Consider the following 22,440-nt stretch of genomic DNA (forward strand, 5'->3'; position numbering starts at 1 on the left):
AGTAATGGCAATAACAATGGGAGAAGTTCTAAATGTATTTGCATCATTTATGATAGTAATAATAGTATTAGTGTTAATCAGTGTTAAAAATATTAGCAGCACTGGCAGTAGTATTAGTAGTGGTGGCAGCGGATTTTTTAGCTGTAGTACTAGTGTAATTCTACTAGTAGTGCTGGGCGGTATACCGATTCATATGGGTAACCTGGGTCGTCAGGCTCGTGGTCACCAAAACACTACTGCCCCAGCTAGTGAATTGGGACACAGCCATGAAAAACTGCCGTTATAAGGAGATAGGGAGACCGAGAACGGGCGGAAACTAAAGTAAGCATAATAAGCTATCATATTAAAATATCTGCTCTGTGGAGTCAAACGCTCGTCTTGCTTCATCCTTCCTGGAGAAAAATGAGAGCAGCACTTTATCTGAGGAGCTCTTGCTGCTGTTTCTCTCCGTATGAGTGTCTTAATCCAAAGAAAAATAATGGTAATTAATTATAGCCTAACTGCAGTAGTAGTAATATTGTAGTAGTAGTAGTAGTCAAAATAACAGTAACAGCAATAGTATTGTTAGTAGTATTAGCAGCAGCATTAGTAGTAGTGACGAAGGGGGAGCATCATCGACATTATTAGTAGTAGCAATACTAGTGTTAGTAGTAACAGTAGCAGTATTAGTAATAGTGCTAGTAGTCATAGTAGCAGTAGTAGTAGGAATAGTAGTAGAAATAGTCATAGAAGTACTAGCAGCAATAGTATTGTTAGTAGTATTTGCGGTGGCAGTAGTATAGTAGTAATGGTCATAGTAGTAGTAGCAATAGAAGTGTTGGTATTAAAAGAAGCAATAGTAGTAATATTACTAGTATTCATAGTAGCAGTAGTAATAGTAGCGTTAGTAGTATTAGCTGAGGCAGTGTTAGTAATAGTAGTAGAGGTAGGTGTAGTAATATTAGTACCAGTAATGATGGCAGTAGCAGTAACAGTGGTAATGGTGTTAGCAGCAGTAGTGGTGGCATGCTATTTCCTAGCTTAGCCGCTCAAATCATCCATAACCGGCTTTCCAATTAAAGCCATGTTCTATTGAATACTGGACTAATATTGCCTCATGTCTTCTCTACAGCCTTTACAAGATTAAGCCCAATTTAAACATTGTACTGCTGAAAATGTTTTACACAGTGCGTGTGTGTGTTAAAATGTCAAACACCACACCGCGCAGCGAAGCTACTTGTAGTCATCGCAGGTCAAGTGATGTAAAAACTAAGCGCTGCTCGGCCTGAACGACTGTTTGTACTTGGGAGCGTATAAAAGTGTGTAGACGGGGAACAGCAGCAGTTGGCAGCCCGGCGGCGGAGTCTATAAAAGCTAGGAGCGAGCAGCCCACCTGGAGAGAGGCCCAGCGTGAGTGACGAGAAAGTCAAGGACATGCGAATTAGTCCAAGAGCAGCTACACAGAAACCCACCATTTCAACACATGCAAACCGATCAGTCAACTGATTCCTCTCCAGGAATCTGGAAGAAGTTTTTCATTTGTTTAAAGCATTCTTCTCTTTTGTTTTCTATTTAAACACAAAGGCAGGCGCAACAAAAATTATGCAGTAGTTACATGTGAGGACAGACAGCTCAGAATGCTTCTCAAGCCTTCACAAAGCCAGACATCTTTGCCAAAGCTTGAGTAGAGTTCAAGGCAGTCTGTCAGCATTATGTTTAACATAATCCTATATAACTGGAGCGTGCAGTGTCACTGTGTTATCTACTCAGCTAACATTAAGTACTTAAATATGCAGATTATAAATCTGATCATGAAATACTTTACATGCAGTTATCCTTACCATGCACTACAGTAGTATCAGCTAACATTATTTATAAAGCTAGAGATATACTTGCTATTTGACCATGCTTTCACATAGACAGTTGGCTGAGTCGTGACCGTAACTGTTTCTATACACATAGACAGACCAGAGGACATGGCTGGGAACACGAGACAGAAAAACAGAGAGCAGAAGCACATGTAACCAAAAGAGAGAAAAAAATACAAGACAGACTCAGGCTAAGGTGTGACAGTATTAATATGCACAAGTTTTGTGCATATCGAGCTAGAAAGAATTATGAGAAGTAGTGCTGGGCGGTGTGGCAAAATATGCATATGAAAATGTATTTTTCAAGATTCTGACGGTTTTATGATATATTAGGGTATTTTTTATTATTATTATTATTTTTTGCATGACTGTGCTTTAACATATAAAGGTTTGTGAGTTACTGTATTTTTAGTAGGACATATAATATAAAACACTAAGGCTTTAAATTAAGCTTTGAATAGTATTGGGTTTACTTTTTCCCACAAAATTAAACAATATATGAAGAAATCAGACATCATTAGCAGAAAAACAACCTAAGAATATAGACCTTAAAAAGAGATACACCAATAACTTTAACACAACTTCCTTTACAAAATAAAAAAAATATTTTTTGAATAGTTCCATAAACACTATTAATGGACATAAAAAAAGATATTTTATAAATAAAATGTAAAATGTATATATTATTATATAAATTTAAAAGGGCTAAAGTTGCTCTATTTTACTAGGATAAGTACAGTAGAAACAACAGCAGGAGGTGCTCTGATTTCTCTGTAGGACGGAGCTAGACTAGTGTTTGACTCCACATGGCAGGTTCTTTTTGGTGGTTCTGTTCTGCACGGCGCTCTGCAGTGCCTCTAGTGGTGTGGCAGTGTGAGAGAAAAGCATAGCGGTTCAGATTCCCTCCGCAGTACACCGAATGAACCAGTATACCGCCCAGCACTAATGAGCAGTTATTTGCAGGTTCAAAAGCAATACAACAAGCAATAATATCTTGACCAGTTAAGGGGAAATATTTTTGTTCTCACTTTCATCCATTTGCTTCTCAACAGTTAGTTAGCCCTGCTAAATGTCAGCGACTGTGAGGGGGCATTATAAATAGTTGCTGATGTTAATTACACAGCAGGGCGAAATTGGTGTGGTGTTTGTGTTGATGGCTGAACTGGGCTAAAGGTCCTCTATCTCTGACTCTCACCACCATCACCTTTGCTTTGCTATTAGCATAAAATCCATACTGCTCTGCCCTGTGATGGCAGAGTCTCTGACATAGAATCACTAGCAGACACACATGTACAGGCACACACACACGCAGAGGCAGCCATTTATGTGTCATAGGGGGGCACGCAGGCTTATCTGAATATGCTGCACCAGTGGAGATGACTTGAATTCAGCTGGGCTCTTTAATGCGCCAGCTCCTTTTCAAAGCAGACCCAACTACTTGGTGTTTAGAAGATAAACATATTAAAGATTTAAGCCAGTAATCTAGACTACAGACAGTAAAGAATGGGCTAGCTTAAGTGTGTGATGCAACTTTAAGATACTTGCATCGAGATCAATCATTGCTCGCAGACTTAACCTCAATTATTTAGCATCTCCTTAGAAACCGCGCATGCATTATTCACGCGCATGGAATCTAATTTTAGATTTCCATTTGGGGACGGTGTGGCAGGGGGAACGGGTATGCAGAACTGTGTTCTGAGTGTTTGTGTGTGTGTGTGTGTGTGTGTTCGTGTGTGTGTGTGTGTTTGTGTGTGTGTGTGTGTTTGCGCTCACGTGTTTGTGCGTGTGAGTCCTTTATTACACACCCAGCGCTAGCTGTATTTACAGTCTGTAAATTGGGTTTACATTCATACAACACAATAGGAAGGAGATAGCATCGGGTAATCTGCCTCTTCTGCCATAATTCTCTCTCGCTGTACAGAAAAGCACATTTACATCCACAGTTTTACTCAGTGTTTGTGTGGCTGGCTTGTGTTAGTGATTTATGAACAATTTTAAGAACAATGGTGTCTTAAGTACTCTGGTTTATGTACAAAGTTTTTTTTAAGCATTTTTCAGTCTTCAAAGTAGCAAAAAAGGTTTAAATCATTGTTTGCTAACTCCACCTCTGTGTCTAAATTGAATCTGCAAATTGTGATTCCTACCTACAGCTCTGGAAAAAATAATAAGAGACCACTTTAAAATGATGAGTTTCTCTGATTTTACCCATTAAAGCTCTGTAATATAATCAAGAGGATAATGGATGATCACAATCCTTGAATTTGTGCACCAGGAGTGGCATAAAGTTATTTAAAAGCAGCGTGTAAGACTGGTGGAGGAGAACATGCCAATATGCATTAAACTATGATTAAAAACCAGGGTTATTCCACCAAATATCGATTTCTGAACTCTTAAAAGCTCTAAAAGCTCTGCATCTTTTTTGTTATTTCTCATTTTTTTGGCAAATAAATACTCTAAATGATAATATATTCATTTGGAATTTGGGAGTAATGTTGTCTGTAGTGTATAGAATAAAACAACTATGTTCATTAGACATAAACTTATATCTATAAATAGCAAAATCAGAGAAACTGATTCAGAAAATAAAGTGGTCATTTAATTTTTTCCAGAGCTGTATCTCATATTAAGCCTATGAATGTGCACACAATTAACCTTTCCTGCATCAGTCCAAAAGCATGTTTGTCACCTAAGCACCATTTTAGCCCTAATCTAGGTTGCCTGTTTTTGTCAATAATTAATCAGTTCATTTGGTAACTTAGTAATTAGTTGTGTAATAATAAGAATAATAGGGTTATTTGCATTTATTACTCTTTTAAGAAAACATTTTATACCACTACTACTACCACAACACAAGTCGAATTGTTTGTTTGTGTGAAATGCGAATGCAACAGCATAGCGACACCATGGCAACCACTGTGGAACACCTTAACAATCACTTAGCAACCACCTGACAACCACTTACCAACACCATAGAAACCACCATGAATGGTGGGAGCCATTTTAGCTGCACAACCATCCTACGATTCCTATAGGAAATGTACTTTTCTAGTTATGTAAAGGTGACCTGTCATGCCTAGAACCAGTCCATCAATATGTTTTGAGGAAAATGAGTTCCCTCTATAATTTTTGAGGTAGATTTGCATGTGAACTTTAAGTCAGGTTAAAGTTAATTAAGTTAATTAAGATATCTAGTAATGCTGCATCCGCATCAGTTTGAAAAGTGGCGGTTGCTGACTTTACATGTATCGGAGGAGGCATGTGCTTGTATTCACCCTCCAAGTGGTGGGGGCATCACTATTTAGTGGATTGGGTAATTGACCTACTACATTTTGGAGAAAATGGGATACAATAAAAAAAAAAAAAGAAAACTCAAATTTATGAATGAGTTTAAGTAATTATGATCTTAAGTATGAGATTACGAAGTATTGCAAATGCGGTGGTAAAGCCAGTGCAGTTCTGTTCTAAAGTCTAGTTTTAGCAGGTAAGTCAGAAGGCACAGTGGTTGTTGCTGCTTCTGTGAATTAGGTGTCAAGGTGTCTCTGCACATCTCTCTCAGTGCTACAAAGACTGGGTGAGATTGGGTGCCTCAGCACTAAATGGCATGCCACCCATATAGGAAAGCTTAATGTGAGATGCACCACCAACAAATTACTACCAGAGTATCAAAGTTATGAGAAAGAGGGTGCAAAGATGAGCACACGACCTACCATTATTAAAAAATAGTGTTTACTCGAGAATTAACCCAACAGTTGCATTATTATTTAATAAGTGTATTTAATGTAAATATACGCTTGGCTATGATTGTCAAACACTGCCAAACAATGTCAGAGTCAAAAAAGGCCTTGAAAGAGGCTGTAACTACCACCACATTTAAGGTGGAACAGAAAACTTGCTAAATGTGAGTGAGAGATAAATTTACTACAAACTGTTTAACTACTCTAGCAGGCTCTAGGAACACTGAGTGAGAGAAAAAATTGAATTAATTTACTAAAAACTTGAATCTCCTTCACCCATGGCTTCAACATTCATTCAGCTTAATGGTGCTTTACTGCCACAGCTTTGGTTGGCTCACTGCCCCACATTAGTGGGTAGCAACTGTACTTTAAATAAGTTGCCAACTTTTTTAATCCATTTAATCAATAAATGGTTGCAGCCCTAAATGTGTGCAGATCACTGGAGTTTTGAATGTATTAAACTGGGCATGAACTAGATGTTCACTAAATAGCATGTTGTGTTCACTATATAGGGTACTGTTCTTTTGGATGTAATAACTATATCAGTACTTCACCAGCATAAGGTGTACTGTATGTTTACAGTACCTTATGCTTGTCAGGTAATGATACAGTTTAATAGTTTAGTTGATCTACAAGCATGATAAACCTTAGTAAAGCTTAACAACCCTTATGACCAGCTTGACCACACTGGTTGACCGGCTTGACGAGCTTGATGAGCATCTCATCAGCCATCAAGACCAAGCTAGTTGAAAAGCATGACCAGCATCACAAAGCTGGTCAACCAGCTTACTATTACTGGATATGCTTTAGTTTGGTTGACCAGCTTTTCAACCATCTTAACCATCAAGGACCAACTTTTAATGATACTTTTAATGATTTTATTGATGAACCAAGTAATATGAACTTGTATAGCTTTTATACACAATCATTGAGCTTATCAACCTAGACCTTGTTAAACCTTTTCTTTCATTTAGCTTTTTTTGTTTTATATTCATGTGTTTATGCAAAACTATACAGTATTCAGTATATTTTGTAAAAAAAAAAAAAAAAAGAAAAAAAAAAAGGAAACACAACCTTGGCAGCACACTATAAAGCTGGGTGACTGTTAACCTACCCAGCATGCTTGGCCATTCAGCATATTATGATCATAAATAATAGAAAAAATAGATATTGAAAGCATTTACAGCCATGTCACTTACCCTTGCTCTCTTGTGAACTGTGCTAACAGGAAGTGCAGGTCCACACCTGTGAGTGAGGTGGATCACAGCACTGTGTGGACCTTCTGACCTCAGCCGGAGCTGGTTTATGTCTACGCCCCTACGCTTAGCGATATGGTTCTATGCAGACAGCGCTGCATGTGAAAACAGATTGCATGCGTGCGAGTTCACAGCCGCTAATGGCGTTGCTGCCTGAGAAGCCGAGAGAGGAGGCTGCACATTATTTTGTGTAAATGAGGGCGAGACCTTGAGGTATTCCAGGAATCTTAAATGCGAGCTTCCTCCGATTTACTGCCACCCTGTGTTTATCTTGCAGCCGAGCTGGAAATGGACTCCCAAATTGTTTGCCATATGTGTAGTTAATTGAAGCGCTCAAACGATAAGAATTGGAGATACAGGCGTGTCGCTCAGACGTTCCTGTGTGTGCCAGACTGTCCCCAGACGGGAGCGAATATGTAAATGTCCCAGCCACAGCAGTGATCACGGAAAGGCACCTTCGGATTAGGCGCATCACCACAGTGCGTGTGCTTAACACAGAGCTTTGCTGGGGTTTTTGGACTGTGCTAAATCCGTGTTGGCAGGAAGGGCGGCAGTTTGTCTCTTTAGCCGGGTGTTAACAGAGCTAACACACACACACATGCGCAAACCCATGGCTAGCACACACACTCAAGCTGTACCTGTCAATTCAATCAGACCACACAAATTACCCCACTTCTATAAAATCAGTGGTGTAACTCTCAGGGCCACAGCTTCAAGATTAAGAGACCTTGAAGGCAGAAAAACAGCATTTTTCTCAGACAGACTATTTGTTTCTGTCTGTAGAGAGCTGATGGCTTGTTTTTGCAGTTTCTCCACCGCCTCCTGCTTTACAAAGAGCCTCATCTGTCCATAGTTTCTTATGTATCATCAGTGCAAATAGATGCTGCTATGGCCCAGACCTTGCTACATAAAGCTCATTTTATATGCTTGATGTAGGGCTGTGAAAGACTGGGCTGCTTTTGACCATAATAATTACCTGCATATCCTAAAATTTCATAAAAGTACATACAGCACCAGCTTTTTCTTCACGCTGTGGTCCAGCTTATGCCAAATTACCCATCTCAGTTGGGTTTAGATCAGAGGATTTTGGAGGACATACACTTTTTTATTTACTGTATAATTTCATATGTGTCTCATAATTGTTTTTTTTTTGTCTTAAATATTAATCTACAATGTGAAGAAAATCATTGAATGAGCAGGTGTGCCCAAACTATTGACTGCAACTGTATTCTTAAGTTAGAAAGCTTACAGTGCACAATAAACAGTTTAGTGATTTGTGTTTATATTTTACCTTCATTGCCAGTAATGCTAGTTTTGTATTAATAAACTGTATATTGTTCAGATTTAGTACCTCCTTCTTTTTTCCCATTAAGGTCCAGATTAATTCAACTCTACAATAAGCATTTTACCACACCGCCCCAACTCTGCACCCTCCTCTTCTCTCTGAAGTGTATAAAATGATTAACCTATGCTTCACACCTTTTGGAAAACAAATTGATTTAAAAGCGTCAAAGTCAAACGATTAAAACCTCCCTCTGTCTCTCACTGGCAGAATATCTACAGTCAAAATTACAGTAATACCAAAAGTGATTTACCTTGATCATTTTTTCAATTTTACTCAAAATACAAACCACTCATAAGTAAATTACTCATAACAAACTGCAGATGCAAATATACACCAGAAAATGTTATACAGAGGCAAAACTCCTAATTCTCCTAATAAATCCAATTGTTTACCTACTGTCTAAAAGGGCCTGGCTGCAGAAGTTTAGAACATTTCTATCAGGATTGCTGTCTAGAGGTCAGGTACTGATATTGGATCACAGTTCTGGATCACAAACTCCACTCCAACTTCTCCCTAAGGTACTGGACGGTGATCCATCATTCCAGAGAACACAGTTCCACCGCTCCTCAGCCCAGTGCTGAGGGCTTTACAGCCCTCTTGGCATTGGGCATGGTGACCTTGGACTTGTGCAGCTGCTCTAGAGTGCCGGTTATTTTGGCCATGATTTTTTTTGTGGAGGTTTTACAAGCTGTTTGTGCAGCACTGAACACCTGTGCTAGAATTGGGAGCACCTTACTAATAAGTAAAATGGAAGTGGCCATGACCTTAAGGTTAGAAAAGTGAGTTTGGACTGGAAGGTCACCGCAGGAGGAGAGGCTGAGGGCAGTGATGGAACAGTGTTTTCTACTAACCCAGTGTTCATGGCTGAGGTGCCCTTGAGCAGTTTCTTATTGCTTTAGTGCAAATGATCTTCAATAGATTTGTTCAGAAGGGACAAACCACTGTGATTCTAACTGGCTTGTTTATGTGTGTGTGTGTGTGTGTTCTTTTGTTTGTTTTCTAGCTTGCTGGGTTCATCTATGCCTGTTATGTGGTGAAACTAATTTCAGAAGAGGAAGACAGCTGTAAGTATGCACTTAGACCTGATTATTATTTACAATTTCTTTATGGCTTTGCTGCACTGTTTTGTTTATGCACTGTGTTTAATGGTGTTTAATGGCTCTGCTGTGTTCTGATATGTGTACTCTCAAGAGGGTTATCTGGTTACTAGTATTAAAAATCTTAGCATTTTACACATTCTAAAAATATGTGAGTTTGTTCCTTTTACAAGTTGAACAAGGAACTATAGTGTGATATGGCCAATGAGCCTCAGGCAGAGCTTTTGGAATCTTAACCTAAAAAAAAATTGAACTGATTAGCTCACAGGATTGACCAGAGAAACTATCACCAGTTTGCTAGAGGAATTTCACCTGATCACATATTTTGGCAAAAAAATTACAAAAAATTACAAAAAAAAAACATTTTCATCTCCAGCAACTGTAGTGGTACTTCTGTAGTCTAATTTTCTGCTTCTATATACTTGAAAATCACAATTAGTCAGAATACCCAATTGTCAATAAAAAATTGTATAAAATATGATTTATTGCATGTTTTTTATGTAATAAAAATATTTAGGGTTATTTAATGATATTCTTGCCTGAGCCTGTTACAGTGGTAAGTAGGAACTGTATGTCTAAAAAGACAAAAGAAGCTAAAAAGACAGAAAGTGCTCATTCAGTAGTGGCTATAATGTGTGTCAGCCAGCAAGTACAAGAGCTAAAAATAGGGTGCAAAATGATGGCTGTAATTATCATGTAATAATCATTACATTTCCCATTTATCTACAAACAGAACAGAGAGCCGATATATCATGCACTGCTACTAAAGAGAGGTTTTTAGAGAAGAGTAGTATATATTTACTCTGATAATGAACCATCGGCAAAGACATTTCTCTTAGTGCCACATCTTTAGCCTAGTTTCAATGGCCCAACAAACATTTGGATTTAGATGTAGCAGGATTTAAAAGATTGCTTTTATCGATCTTGAGCCCCCCAGCTTGTGGCCCTGTGCTTTAAAGCAAGTGTAGGAAATGGTCCCATTTGTTATATTCAGACACCATGGCCAGCGCAGGCTGCAGTAACCCTGCCTTTAAGAGACATGAATTATTCTCTTTAGTTCCTGTCCCATTTCCACCAGATTAGAGAAAAGCTAAATAATTAGGACGAAGGATTGTATGGTGTTGTCCTGATTTATAATGAATGTTCATTGCCTTGAGTCAGTTTTTTGGGGTTTTTTATGCTGCTGTTACTGGAAGTCAGATAACAGTGCTTCCCTGTATTCTTAGTATTCTTTCTGTTCTTTCATCCTCCTCATCAGAGAAAAAGAGAGAGAATGTGTGTCTGTGTTGCTCTGTCGTTCTATTATTGTGCGTTTAATTCACACTTGTTGTTGACTGCTCCAGTTGACTGACCCCTCTAGCTTCTTTGTGTACTCTCAGTACATGTTCACTGCATTACTCTGTTTCGTAATCAGAATCATTAAGCTTCACTCTGTGCGTAATTAGGCGCGGCCTTATTTAGAGTGCCAGTCTCTCACTACACTGAGTGACTTCACTCCGCATTAGGATCAGGAGCGCAGCCTCGTTTAGACAACAGTGTGTATTGTGCTATGAGAAGAAAAGCAGCGGAGTACTGTACATGAGGTTTGTGAATGTGTCATGGTAGATGTGTGTCTGGGCTATTGAGCTTCTATTACAGACGCTATCTGGTTCTGAAATAAACGTTAATTACAAAAATAATCACCTAATCTTTGATTAGAGTTTAGGTTATTATCATAATATTACATTTTGACACAGTGGAGGTATAAAATATTATCTGTTTTCATGCATGTAGTGTTCTAAAAGTCGGTTCCAACAGCAGTAATGTAGTAATGTTAGACTATGGGGATTTTTGGACACCAGTAACACAAATATTCAACATTAAATAATGCATAAAAATGATGGGTATCATGTATTTGGTTTGCCTTTTAGTTTTGAAAGCGTTTGGAGCTACGTTAAATGTGGCATAGATTATAAAAGGACAGCACTTCGGAGTTTAATTTTCATTCATAAACCTCATGTACTAATATGTTCTACTTTAAAGTGATATGCTGTTTGATAAAATGCATTTCTGTATTATTATCTTCAATCCTTAGCATTAAAAAGTATTAAGTGTTAAACATAAGTGTAAAAATATTACTTTTATATTTTTATACCATTTGCTAATGTCAACATTATCATTTTTGATGCAGAGAACACTGATAGGTCTAGTGAGTGTAGCTCACACTTTTTCACACTCTCACTTGTGTTTTGGCTGTTTTGGCTGATTACTCCCAAAAGTGCTTAAGTGTGCCAATTTCTACAATATTTTAGATGATATGTTGCCTCTATGAATATGCAGAAGAATCCCGTGAGTTTTGGGAGAGGTGAGGTGTCTGCTCCATGAAAATTTCATCCTTTGTTTTTATTAAAGTGTTAAAAATTATAACTGTTTTCAATTTTATGCCATTTGCAGTTTTCTTAGCACATTATACTTTGCTGACATACGTCATCAGGACAGATGAGATCAATTTAAAATGCTAATTATTGGTGTCACATAAAAAGTCACATAAATCTGCTTTGTGATAAACAAGGCACCTTTGTCTTATTGACCAGATATTGAGTCATTAAAATTACTTAAATCACATGTATTTAAGTAAATAAGTAAATTGTCAACTAAAATTGCTTATCATTTGAGAAACTTGCTTAACTATGGCCTCTTTTATCCCAGAGAAGTGCACAGAAATTTGTTCATGCTCATACAATAATCAGCTAGATACTTGCTGATCCTTATAATATTGGTCTATATGCAGCTCCTGCTGTTATGCTATGTTATGTTTTGCTATACAAGCAATACTCTGACAGGCTATGATGTGATGCGTTACACAGTAATATCATTATTTTTGCCGTCAACCTCATCAGGGAGCCTTATTTATGTACCTACAGCAGTATGAAAAAGTTTGGACACCCCTGATCATTTTCATGATTTTACTTTACAAATTAGGTTGAGAAGATCAGCAATTTCAGTTGAATATATCATATATAGCAGATGAAAACAGTGATATTTGTAGATATTTGAAGTTTGTAGGATTTAAAGATAGTGTGCAATAATTCCCCATGTCGATGTTGTTTAGCGGTTAGGTTACTAAATAGCTAGCAAAATAACAAAGGTACAGTTAGCAGTAGAGATGGAACGATCGATCGGCAGTGTATCGGATAGTGTGCAATAATTCCCCAGACCTGAATATTATTTGAAAACTGTATTGTAGTTAAAAGTGGGCTGTCCATGCTCGAAAAATATTAAATGTGACTGAACTGGAGATGTTTTGTAAAGAAGAATGGTCCAAAATACCTTCAACCAGAAGCCAGACTAAAATATGTGCTGCTTTTGGCTAAAATTTTCCAATTGCCTACATGTATGCTATTAATATTTTTTTATTTTTTATTTTTTTCATTTATGAAAAGGTAGGTAGCTTAGTTAGCTATTAATTGGTTAAGAGACAGGTACGCTCTGACTGCGGATTGCTATTTCAGGGATGCAAGTACAACATTCTGGAATGAACATCTCAGTTCCCAGACCTGAATATTATTGAAAATCTGTGGTGTGATTCAAAGCGGATTGTTCATGCTTGAAAATGATGAAACCTGACTAAACTGGAGATGTTTTGTAAAGAAGAATGATCCAAAATACCTTCAGTTAGAAGCCAGCCTCTTGTTGGAAGCTATAGGAAGCATATAGAGGCTGTTTGCTATTTCTGCAAAAGGAGGATCTACTAAACATTAATGTAATTTTTCTGTTGGGGTGCCTACATTTATGCACCTGCCTAATTTTGTTTAAAGAATTATTATTGCACACTTTCTGTAAGTCCTATAAACTTCATTTTACTTCTCATATATGACTGTGTTCATTTGCTGTATGGTGTATTTAACTGAAACTGCTGATACAAACAACCAATGATTTATAAAGGAAATCATGAAAATTATCAGGGGTGCCCAAATTTTTTCATAACCTTGTAAATCTCTAATGGAAATACAGATTTTTTGTACTCCTGATCACATCTGATTACTGCAGCTTGTATTGTGAGCTGGAGTTTAGTCAGTATGTACGCATTCTACACAATGCTGTTACTCTGAGTTGTAAACAGGCTTTCAATCTTCAGGGAACATGCTCTAATTCAATCAGTAGGCATTACGCGGGCTGTTGAAGAATGCCATGAATGTCTCCATCAGTGATGAGGAGAGTTTGTGGTAAATTTGTGTAATTGAAAATCTCTTTTCCCAATCAGTGCGCGTTTGTGCAGCGTGAGTGCAAAGCGTGCTCGTGCACGTGACAACAGAGTGATTATATCCATTGAGGGCATATCAGCAGGTTTCATTTCCTACATGAGGGATCACAGGGGGCTCTTGGTAATTTGGCCCTCCACGCTGAAATAATATTGTCAGAGAGAGCTTGGTTTTCTCCAGTGAATGTGAATGATATTGATGGTTTGATCCCCAAGGCATGCAGAAGCGCTAATCTCGCGGCCATATTGGCCATTACGACTCTAATTAATATAGTACATGAAGCACCTCTACAGAGGTAATGAACAGCTCAAACCAATCAACACGCTCGCTGCGTAATTACCGCTACTATCAAGGGTAATGTCCCAGGGTCCATTTAAAGAAAGGACGGTATTTAAAAGTGAATCTGCCTCCGAGACCTAGAAAAAAGGAGAAACAGAACGCTGGATTGGTGTGTGGGTGTCAGATATGCAGGAGTTGGCTATCAGTTTGTGCAAGGTGCAGAGAACACTGTTTGCATTCATAACAACAGAATTAGTTTACACGCCTCCTTAGGGAATACATAATCAAGTTCTGTAGTAGCATCAAGGTAGAATCACACAACCATTAGCATTAGTGCTGTGTTTACAATGCCTCTTTGTGCGGGCTGAAGCCAGAATAATCAGTCAAATACTTCATTTATTAGCAATGCTTTTAACATACCCACAAAACTTCAAGTGATAAATCACTGAACAAAGGGAGAAGAAGATTTTTTTCCTGTCTATGCCTTCTTGTAAGTTTTAGTATTAGAAGTTCAGTATTGCAACATGGCAAACAAGTCCTTAAGTATTCTAACAATGACCAATCAAGATGAACATTCTTTCTACTAATCTTAGAGGCAAACCAATCAGGATCTAAATCTGACTTTTTAGTTTTCCTTACTCATTCTGTTGTTCATGTTCACTTCCAAAAGTGTACCTCATATACAATGTCCCAATTTTTTCACAATATTGTACATGCTATGAAGACACTAGGAATTATCTATAAATATATGTAGAAGAATTATGTCACAGGAGGGATGAGATGTCTGCATCATGTCGATGTTGTTTAGCGGTTAGGTTACTAAATAGCTAGCAAAATAACAAAGGTACAGTTAGCAGTAGAGATGGAACGATCGATCGGCAGTGTATCGGTATCGGACGATTTTCAGCCAAAATACAGTATCAGCGATATTCCTCTGATTTAGCCGATACGATTCAGGAGTTTAGGGTTAAGCAGTTAAGCAGAGCCCTGTGTGGATGACCGGTGAAACTGCTCGCTTACAGGAGGCTGCAGTTCCTCATCCAACCACTAGCTGGAGCTGCAGCAGGAGCCCTGCTGTCTTTACACCAGTCAAAGAGCTACAGCACAGCCACAAGCTTCAGACTACAGACTCAGCTCAGCCGGTCTGAAACGTTTTTACTGTTTCTGCAGTTCATGTATAGGACCAATACGCCTCTCAGTGAAAAGAAAATAATCACAATAACCGGATAATACTGCTCTCTACAGTTAGCTCACAAGCTAAAGCAGGTAGCCTCAGAAGCAGCATAAGTCACAGAGCTGGGTTAGCTCACAAGCTTCCAACAGCAAAGGACTATAGCTCAGATATACAGAAGTTTTGTTTCCAACCTGAGCTACACACTGCTGTTTCTGTGTGCGCACTTCAGCTACTCCAGTATCGGTTTATACTGAGGAAGCTGCAGCTCTGCTCAGATAAAATTAAAGGCACCTCAGAATGTTTAGAAACTACAGAGTTTAGTGGACATGGCTGCCAGGTAAAACAGTCGAAGGCTGGTTAGATAAGTGATTCACGTCTTCACTGCAGAGAATACACAGCTCTGTCACAGTTTCCTAAAAGAAAATAGTCTTATTCCATGTTTTACTGTTTATTAACCACATTAAAACAGATTTCGCTCATTCCAACTATTTGGGAATTTAGTTAAAAGCTCCATTTTATTGCTGTAACGTTACTAAAAAATGTGGAATTTTAATCAGGTCCGCGTTGTAAAAACAGTTTGTCAAGGCGGACAGGGTCAGGCTGGATATTTTTGCCCAATCTAAGCTTTAGCTGGAGTGTTATATTAGCGGTACTGTTGTTCTTATTAAAATAATATATTATTAGTTATATATTAACAGTACATATGAGCTATTTTAAGCAGTAAGCTGACCACAAAAAACAGGCTGTGAGGCAGCTGATGTTGGAATACACATTCCTGCGGTATTGACATATAAATATAAAAATTCTGGTGTCTTATAAATGTTTGTACATAATTTATGTCTCTCCTGAAAAGCGTTTATTAACACTCTTCTGTTTATTTTCTATCAGTGTAAATTACCAGTGTTAGCTTAGGCGTGGAAGTAATTAGGGAAAGCTGTACCAGGTTTGCTAAAATAATGGGTATTAAGTGGTATGTTTCGATGATCTTACCAATTTCTGCTTATAAACATTTGAAAAATAGTTAAGTTACTATTTGATATTTAACTCGTTCTGTCATTTCCACCATCTAGCCAATATAACAATAGAACAGGCTTTTACAGCCCTTCAAGGAGATGGATTATCAAGGTCATGTTAACAAGGGCGTATTAAAAACTGTAATGAAGCTTCTTTGTTGTGAAGCTTTGTTGTATGATCATCATAAAAGCTTCCATCTCTGTCTAATTTCCCCCCAAGCTTCGCCACAGACCCTTAACGCATTTCTGAGACCTGTCACCTTAACCGAATCGATAATTGTTGGGAGTCTATAAAAGTGGAGGAGAGGTCAGTGTATATCTTTGAATGCTAATAGTTTGACTCCAGGGGTCTCTCTCGGGTCTGAAAACTGTCCTCAAGCCCCCAGATCTCAGTGCATGTTTTTTTTTTTACTTCATTACTGAAGCAGTGATCCCAGTATTTTCCATTAACATGGTCTGGCTAGCCCGGAGGCATTTAGCCATTAGAACAGTTGCAGCTATTTACTCGGTGAAAGAAAGGGGAAGCGTTTGAACCCCAGATTGAAATATGCACTTTCATTTAGAATATTGCCCCACAGCTCTAATACATACTAAAACTGGGGTTTTGTATTGCTGTAGTGTACTGTGTGCACATTGTCACATTCCGTTTTAACTTCACTGTGCTAGTTTTATATGCTTACAGGTTATTAGATGAATTAGTGTGTTGCTGTGTTAATACCACTATAATTGTTTAGAATTCAGTGTGTATTTCATTTAAAGTGTTGAAGAACATGTCGACACGTTAGAGTCAATGTTTCTCAATGTCTCTTCTGCTTCTCATGATGCCTAACAGGTAAATGTGTGTGCTCGTCATATCCCTCTCATCTGTTATTGGTCAGTTCATGTGTATGTCTATGAAACTGACCAATTGGCAGACATGCACCAAATTATTTTTTTAACAATTAAAGTAGTGGAGTAGAGCTTTTTAATTGTGAACATAGCAATACGCCATAAATTTAACTGAACACCCCTTACTTACCACGCCCATCAGTATATACATACAGCTCTGGAAAAAAATAAGAGACCACTCAATGATGATGTTTTTCCTTGATTTGATCAAATTTAAAATCTCTGGAATATAACCAAGAGGAAGATGGATGATCACAAGCCATCAAACCAAGCTGAACTACTTGATTTTTTGCACCAGGTGTTGCATAAATTTATCCAAAAGCAGTGTGTAAGACTGGTGGGGGAGAACATGCCAAGATGCATGAAAACTGTGATTAATAAACAGGGTTATTCCACCAAATATGAATTTCTGAACTCTTAAAACGTTATGAATATGAACTTGTTTTCTTTGCCTTATTTGAGGTCTAAAAGCTCTGCATATGTTTTGTTATTTTAGCCATTTCTCATTTTCTGCAAATAAATGCTCTAAATGACAATATTTTCATTTAGAATATAGAAGAAATATTGTCCGTAGTTTATAGAATAAAACAACAACAAACTGAAGTGGTCTCTTAATTTTTTCTTAACGAAAATAAAGTGTTGGCAAGGTGTAAGATAGCAATTAGCATCATGACACTCCTTGTGCAGGGAGTAAGTTGGGCCCTGCTTCTTTTATTTACATTTAAATATGCATTATTAAAAGGTTTGTCTAAAGAGGGGAAATGATTGTATCGATTGACACCACTAATTTAAAGTAAACCACAATTATTGTATAGAATTTTGTAAATCCTTAATGATTTCTTGAGTGTCCATTGGTCAGTTTTACACAAAACAAATCCATTAAATAGACACACAAATCCCTCAGCTAAACACAACAGGCAGAAGACGAGTTTCCCTGTGCTGTTTATATCACAAAAATATTACTAAAAAAAATCAATAAATATTTAATATGTTGAGTGAGTGTGTCCATCAACTTCTAAAGGGTTATTACATCCAATCAGTATCTGGATGCAGAAGATACTGTGCCCTGATTGGACAATGATCTGTGTACGACTGTCAGACATTTTTATGTAGTGTGAGAAATACAGTCAGGACAAAAAATGCACATCTGTCTTATGCTAGAAGGTTTAGTCTATATCTGAAGTAGCAGTGTCCAAGCACTCTCTAGAGTGATCTTCTGGCACTAGCTGTAAAACTGACCTCTGCAGGCCCTCTGATAACACTGATCAGGCCACAAGGTCTAATTCCTCAATGAGGGCAATGTAGATTATGGGATTTATGGGTGTGTGCCACCACCCTAAAATCTGTCATTAGAATGATAATCATCCCAAATCTTTGCTTCTGTTCCTGCTTAGGATGCGCGGGAGATGCCGCTAAGCTAATTCTGCAGCTTATCTCCTGTGTTCATTTGTGTGGGAAGCACCCTCTGCAAGGCACACACTGGATCTTTATCGCTCTTTAGTACCTCGGCGTCTTTGTGGAAAGGCCGAGTTGGTTGAATATGTGTGTGTGTGTGTGTGTGAGACACAGCTGGCAGGCTGGTGCTGAGGGTCCAGCGCTAATCCTGTCAGACTGTGGTATTTTAGGCCATCTGCTAATCCAGCGGCCGCACGCTCCAGCAGCTTCCTGCCACCGATATCACCCTCAAACAGCCCCGCTGAGGCTCCAGACACTGACCAGCCACTGCCTAGGATTATAACACACACACACACACGCAGTCACTCAGAAGCTTCTTCACTCACATACACATACAGTACACTCAAAATGATAAATGATGAGCCTAATCATTTTTAATATAGTAATCCTCTCTCTCTCAATCACATTTTTCTCTCTTTAAGTGTCTCAGAGTAATTTGTGTCTATTATGTCTTGTGAAGCAACTTCGTTTAGGGTACTAATCAGCCTCTTTTGCCTCTAAAACATTCATTTGGACTCTGACAGTCTGACAAATCATTGAGATTTGTTGCTGCAGGCCATCCTGTATGTATGACCATCAAAACAACTGGCACCCAGGTCTGCATGCTACATGCCATGCTTTAACCTCGTAATCTGCTTCTATCATCTCTCAGATGGACATCAGTTAAGCAATAATACACGAGAGGGAGTGCTATAACGTGTAATATTGGCACCTCTGTGTTGCGGTTGTAGACACGAGGCCACAGCCGAGTGCGGTAGATCAGCACAGCAGTAAACTTTACTCACCCAAATAAATGGTTTTCAGAAGAGAAATCTGTGTAGATTAAAGCCCAGTGCTAGTTTGACTTTGAAAGAAAGTGTTTTTTTTAAGAATTTAAGGTTTGTTTGCTTGGGCGCCCCCCAGCGGCAAGACCTGTTTAATTACAAGGGTCTCCTATTTTCAGCCACCTTACATTCTGCTTAAAATACCCTATATTAACTGGAAAATATATACACTTAAGCTTTTTTTTTTAAATAACAACTACTCAAACCCTGATATTGGTGGCTGATAATGTTTGTAATAATGCATATTTTCGAATCGCTGGGTTTGTTTATTTGTGGAACCGCGTCTTTGCCTGCGCTCTTCTTCATTATGTTTATGGGATCCGGTGGCTTCCAGTGGTGTTTAATGACATCGCATTTGGTTTGTGTTTGGTTTGTAAGCGCTGCATTGTTGCTAGATTACCTGTATGTGGTGGAGTAATACAAGGAGAGCTTCGGTTACAGTGAATTATCGGCTGACAATATATAACCTAGAGGAGGACATCTCGGTCCGGTTCCAAACGAACTCTTGAGCAGTTCGCTTGTGGTGAGCATGTAATCCTGTCTCGATCAGAACTAGCTATTAAATATAGTCAGTTTATTTAAGCTAAACTGCTGATAAGGCGCAGTTCAAACTGATATATTAGCCAGATAACGCTAATTACCAGAGCTATGAACAAACGCTGTGTCCATGCACGCAAGTTCTGTGCTGCATTCACTACTCACAGCCGTGCAACTCTGTTTACTATGTGTACATCTGCGCTGCAAGTCTAAAAACTGTGTTTAAAAGCGCAGCGTTTGGGAACACAGAATCTTCTTGCTATATTTACTTTATTCGTATATTTATATTTACCCCCAAGCCAGACAGCTCTGACCAATCAGAGGAGACAATGTGCTTGCGTGGTTTATTGGTGTGGATTTTGGTGCGTTTACATTTATGTCTGTGTGAAACCAAACCAAACAGAGAGAGAAAATGCTCCAAGTAAACAAACTCCTCAACTGATTTGGACCAGAGAAATGAACTACAGGTGTGAAACCGCCCTTAGATGCAGGCCATATAGTTTTCCTTGGCAATGTACCACCATGTTCATAGCTGTGGTATACGTTTAGGATGTGCTGTGTGAATTGTATGGGGCCATCAGTAAGCTCCAAAATACACAACACAACGGACTGTTTATTGGCTCTGGGGAATTCAATCATGCAAATGCTCCCTGAATTCCATCATCATGTGGACTTTGCTACCCAGTTTACGAACACTCTGGATCTTGTTTACACAAACATTGCAGATTATCAGTGGAGAAGATCACTGCAGTCTCTCTCACAGTCCACAAAACCACCAGCATTGTGAACAACCCCACCCATCCCACACACAGATGACTGGACTGACCTCCTATATATTCACACGTACCTCAATTTAATGTTCCTTTAGGGTAGAGATATAACTACTATTAACTATGCATTTGCATATAAATGATGGCTGCCTCGTGTTTCTTGTTTAATCAGAAGTGAGTTGCACTACACACAAAAAACACTAAGGGGCACTGCAGGAGCTTAGCAGTATCGTCATGATAGACTGTTATGTAGAACAGCTATCTGTGTCTGTGTAATGTGTCCTTGTCACTGTGACAAGTTAAAGCCTCTAATGGAAGCCTCCAGTATCACCTGTAGCACATAGGCAGGTATATGAACAGTTACATTCAAAATGCAGCCAGTTGTCTATCAAACACATTGCCAAACATCAAGTACAGTATCTTCAACTTGTATCAAACTTACTGCTTGCCCATTTTTTCTGTTATTTGCTTCTAAATGCTGTTTTAACAGAAATTGTGTTACTCTTACTATTTTTCTACTGCTATGTTCACATATACTATAAGCTATATGAATGTGCAAGATCTATTTTTTTGTGTGTTCAAATTAGCAAAAAAGCATCTGCCTTCCACCTTGGTGCATTTAAATCTGAGTAGTCAATATGTGACTAAAGTGTTTTTTCATTATTCATGGCCAAATAATAGGATTAAAAAGTTGAGTTGATTCCCGGAATTGAATTTGCATTTAGTAGCTGTTCATGCAGTTCAAAAGAAGGAGGACATAATTATGCTGAAAAGACTCTACTCCTAGATTTAAACCTTTGATAACACTCAATAACAGAAGGGCTTAAACTGCTAGAGAATTCTAAAACCTGCTCTGGAACTAGTTTCTTTTTAGAAATTAAAGAATAGATTTGATTATGGAGTATGAAAGAAGATGTTTATAATCCAAAGATACATCATTTATCAAATATGATGAAGGCACTGTTATGGCATAAGCATATACGGCTGGTGTTTATGGATGAAATGACTCCTAAAATAGTATTATGCATTCTGAAGTGCATAGAGCTCTATTTTATTCTCAGATTCATTCAAATCCTGCAAAATTGACACAATGGTGCTTCAGTACTTGTATAGGTGGATATTGGCCCAAAGCATGCCATGCAAGCAACCAAAGAACTAGGTGGAATTTTAAGAATTGGTCAGCTGACCTCAACCCAGATGAGCATTTGGTGATGTCCACAGTCATTGACTGCAGTGGATTTGGATCCAAAGATTATATTTGTAAATACGTTAAGTTTGTCCAAATACATTTAAGCCTGTGAAACTGGAGAGGGTGGTGTAGAATGACTGTAATTTCTAAATGGTTAATGCATTATAATTTTCATACTCTTTGCATAAAATTTTAAAGTCTGCTCTTCACTCACATCTTTATTTCAAAGTTTTATTCCATTGAGGTGTTGTACTGAGATAACATTACATGGATCTGAATGTACAAGAACCTTAAACAAAAACAACAGACATTTCACAAAACTTTACAACATTGTTATGAAGCATAATTGCTAAGTATATTCTAAGCAAAAGTGTTCTGTATAGTATTATATAGTATTAAAAGAGAGCTTTTTGACGATAGTGCTATGTTAAACCTTTAAAAAAAACCTTCTGTATAGAACAATTTATAAAAGGTATTTAATCATTAGGAAAGGGTCATGCAACTATTCAAATGGCTTTTTTCTTTTTTCTTGACATGGTTCTATAGCACATTATTACTTCTGCCAAAAAAAACCTCTTTTTGTGTGATATTAATCATGTCATAAGTCAAGTGAAAGCCATGTAATTTACTTAACAATAAAACATCTTGCAATACAAAGTCTTGTATTTACTGAAAAAAGATAAATACTCATGCACTGGTTCGTAATACATCTTTGTCAGTGCTTTAATGTACTTGTTATGTCCCTTTAATGTACTTATCTTTTTTCATTTATTTGCCATGTTTATTGCTAT

The 22,440-nt window shown here is 38.0% G+C and overlaps 1 protein-coding gene across 1 annotated transcript in view; it reads left to right on the forward strand.

The window, feature by feature from the left end:
• Positions 1-22,440, forward strand: part of nkain2 (sodium/potassium transporting ATPase interacting 2) — a 272,618-nt gene that overhangs the window by 238,694 nt on the left and 11,484 nt on the right. Inside the window, exon 5 of the mRNA XM_007255398.4 lies at positions 9,186-9,246. Coding sequence (XP_007255460.1) covers positions 9,186-9,246 — 61 coding nt within the window. The remainder of the gene's footprint in view (positions 1-9,185; positions 9,247-22,440) is intronic.

This window comes from Astyanax mexicanus, chromosome 1, assembly GCF_023375975.1.
Source record: "Astyanax mexicanus isolate ESR-SI-001 chromosome 1, AstMex3_surface, whole genome shotgun sequence".
Taxonomy (NCBI): Eukaryota; Metazoa; Chordata; class Actinopteri; order Characiformes; family Acestrorhamphidae; genus Astyanax; species Astyanax mexicanus.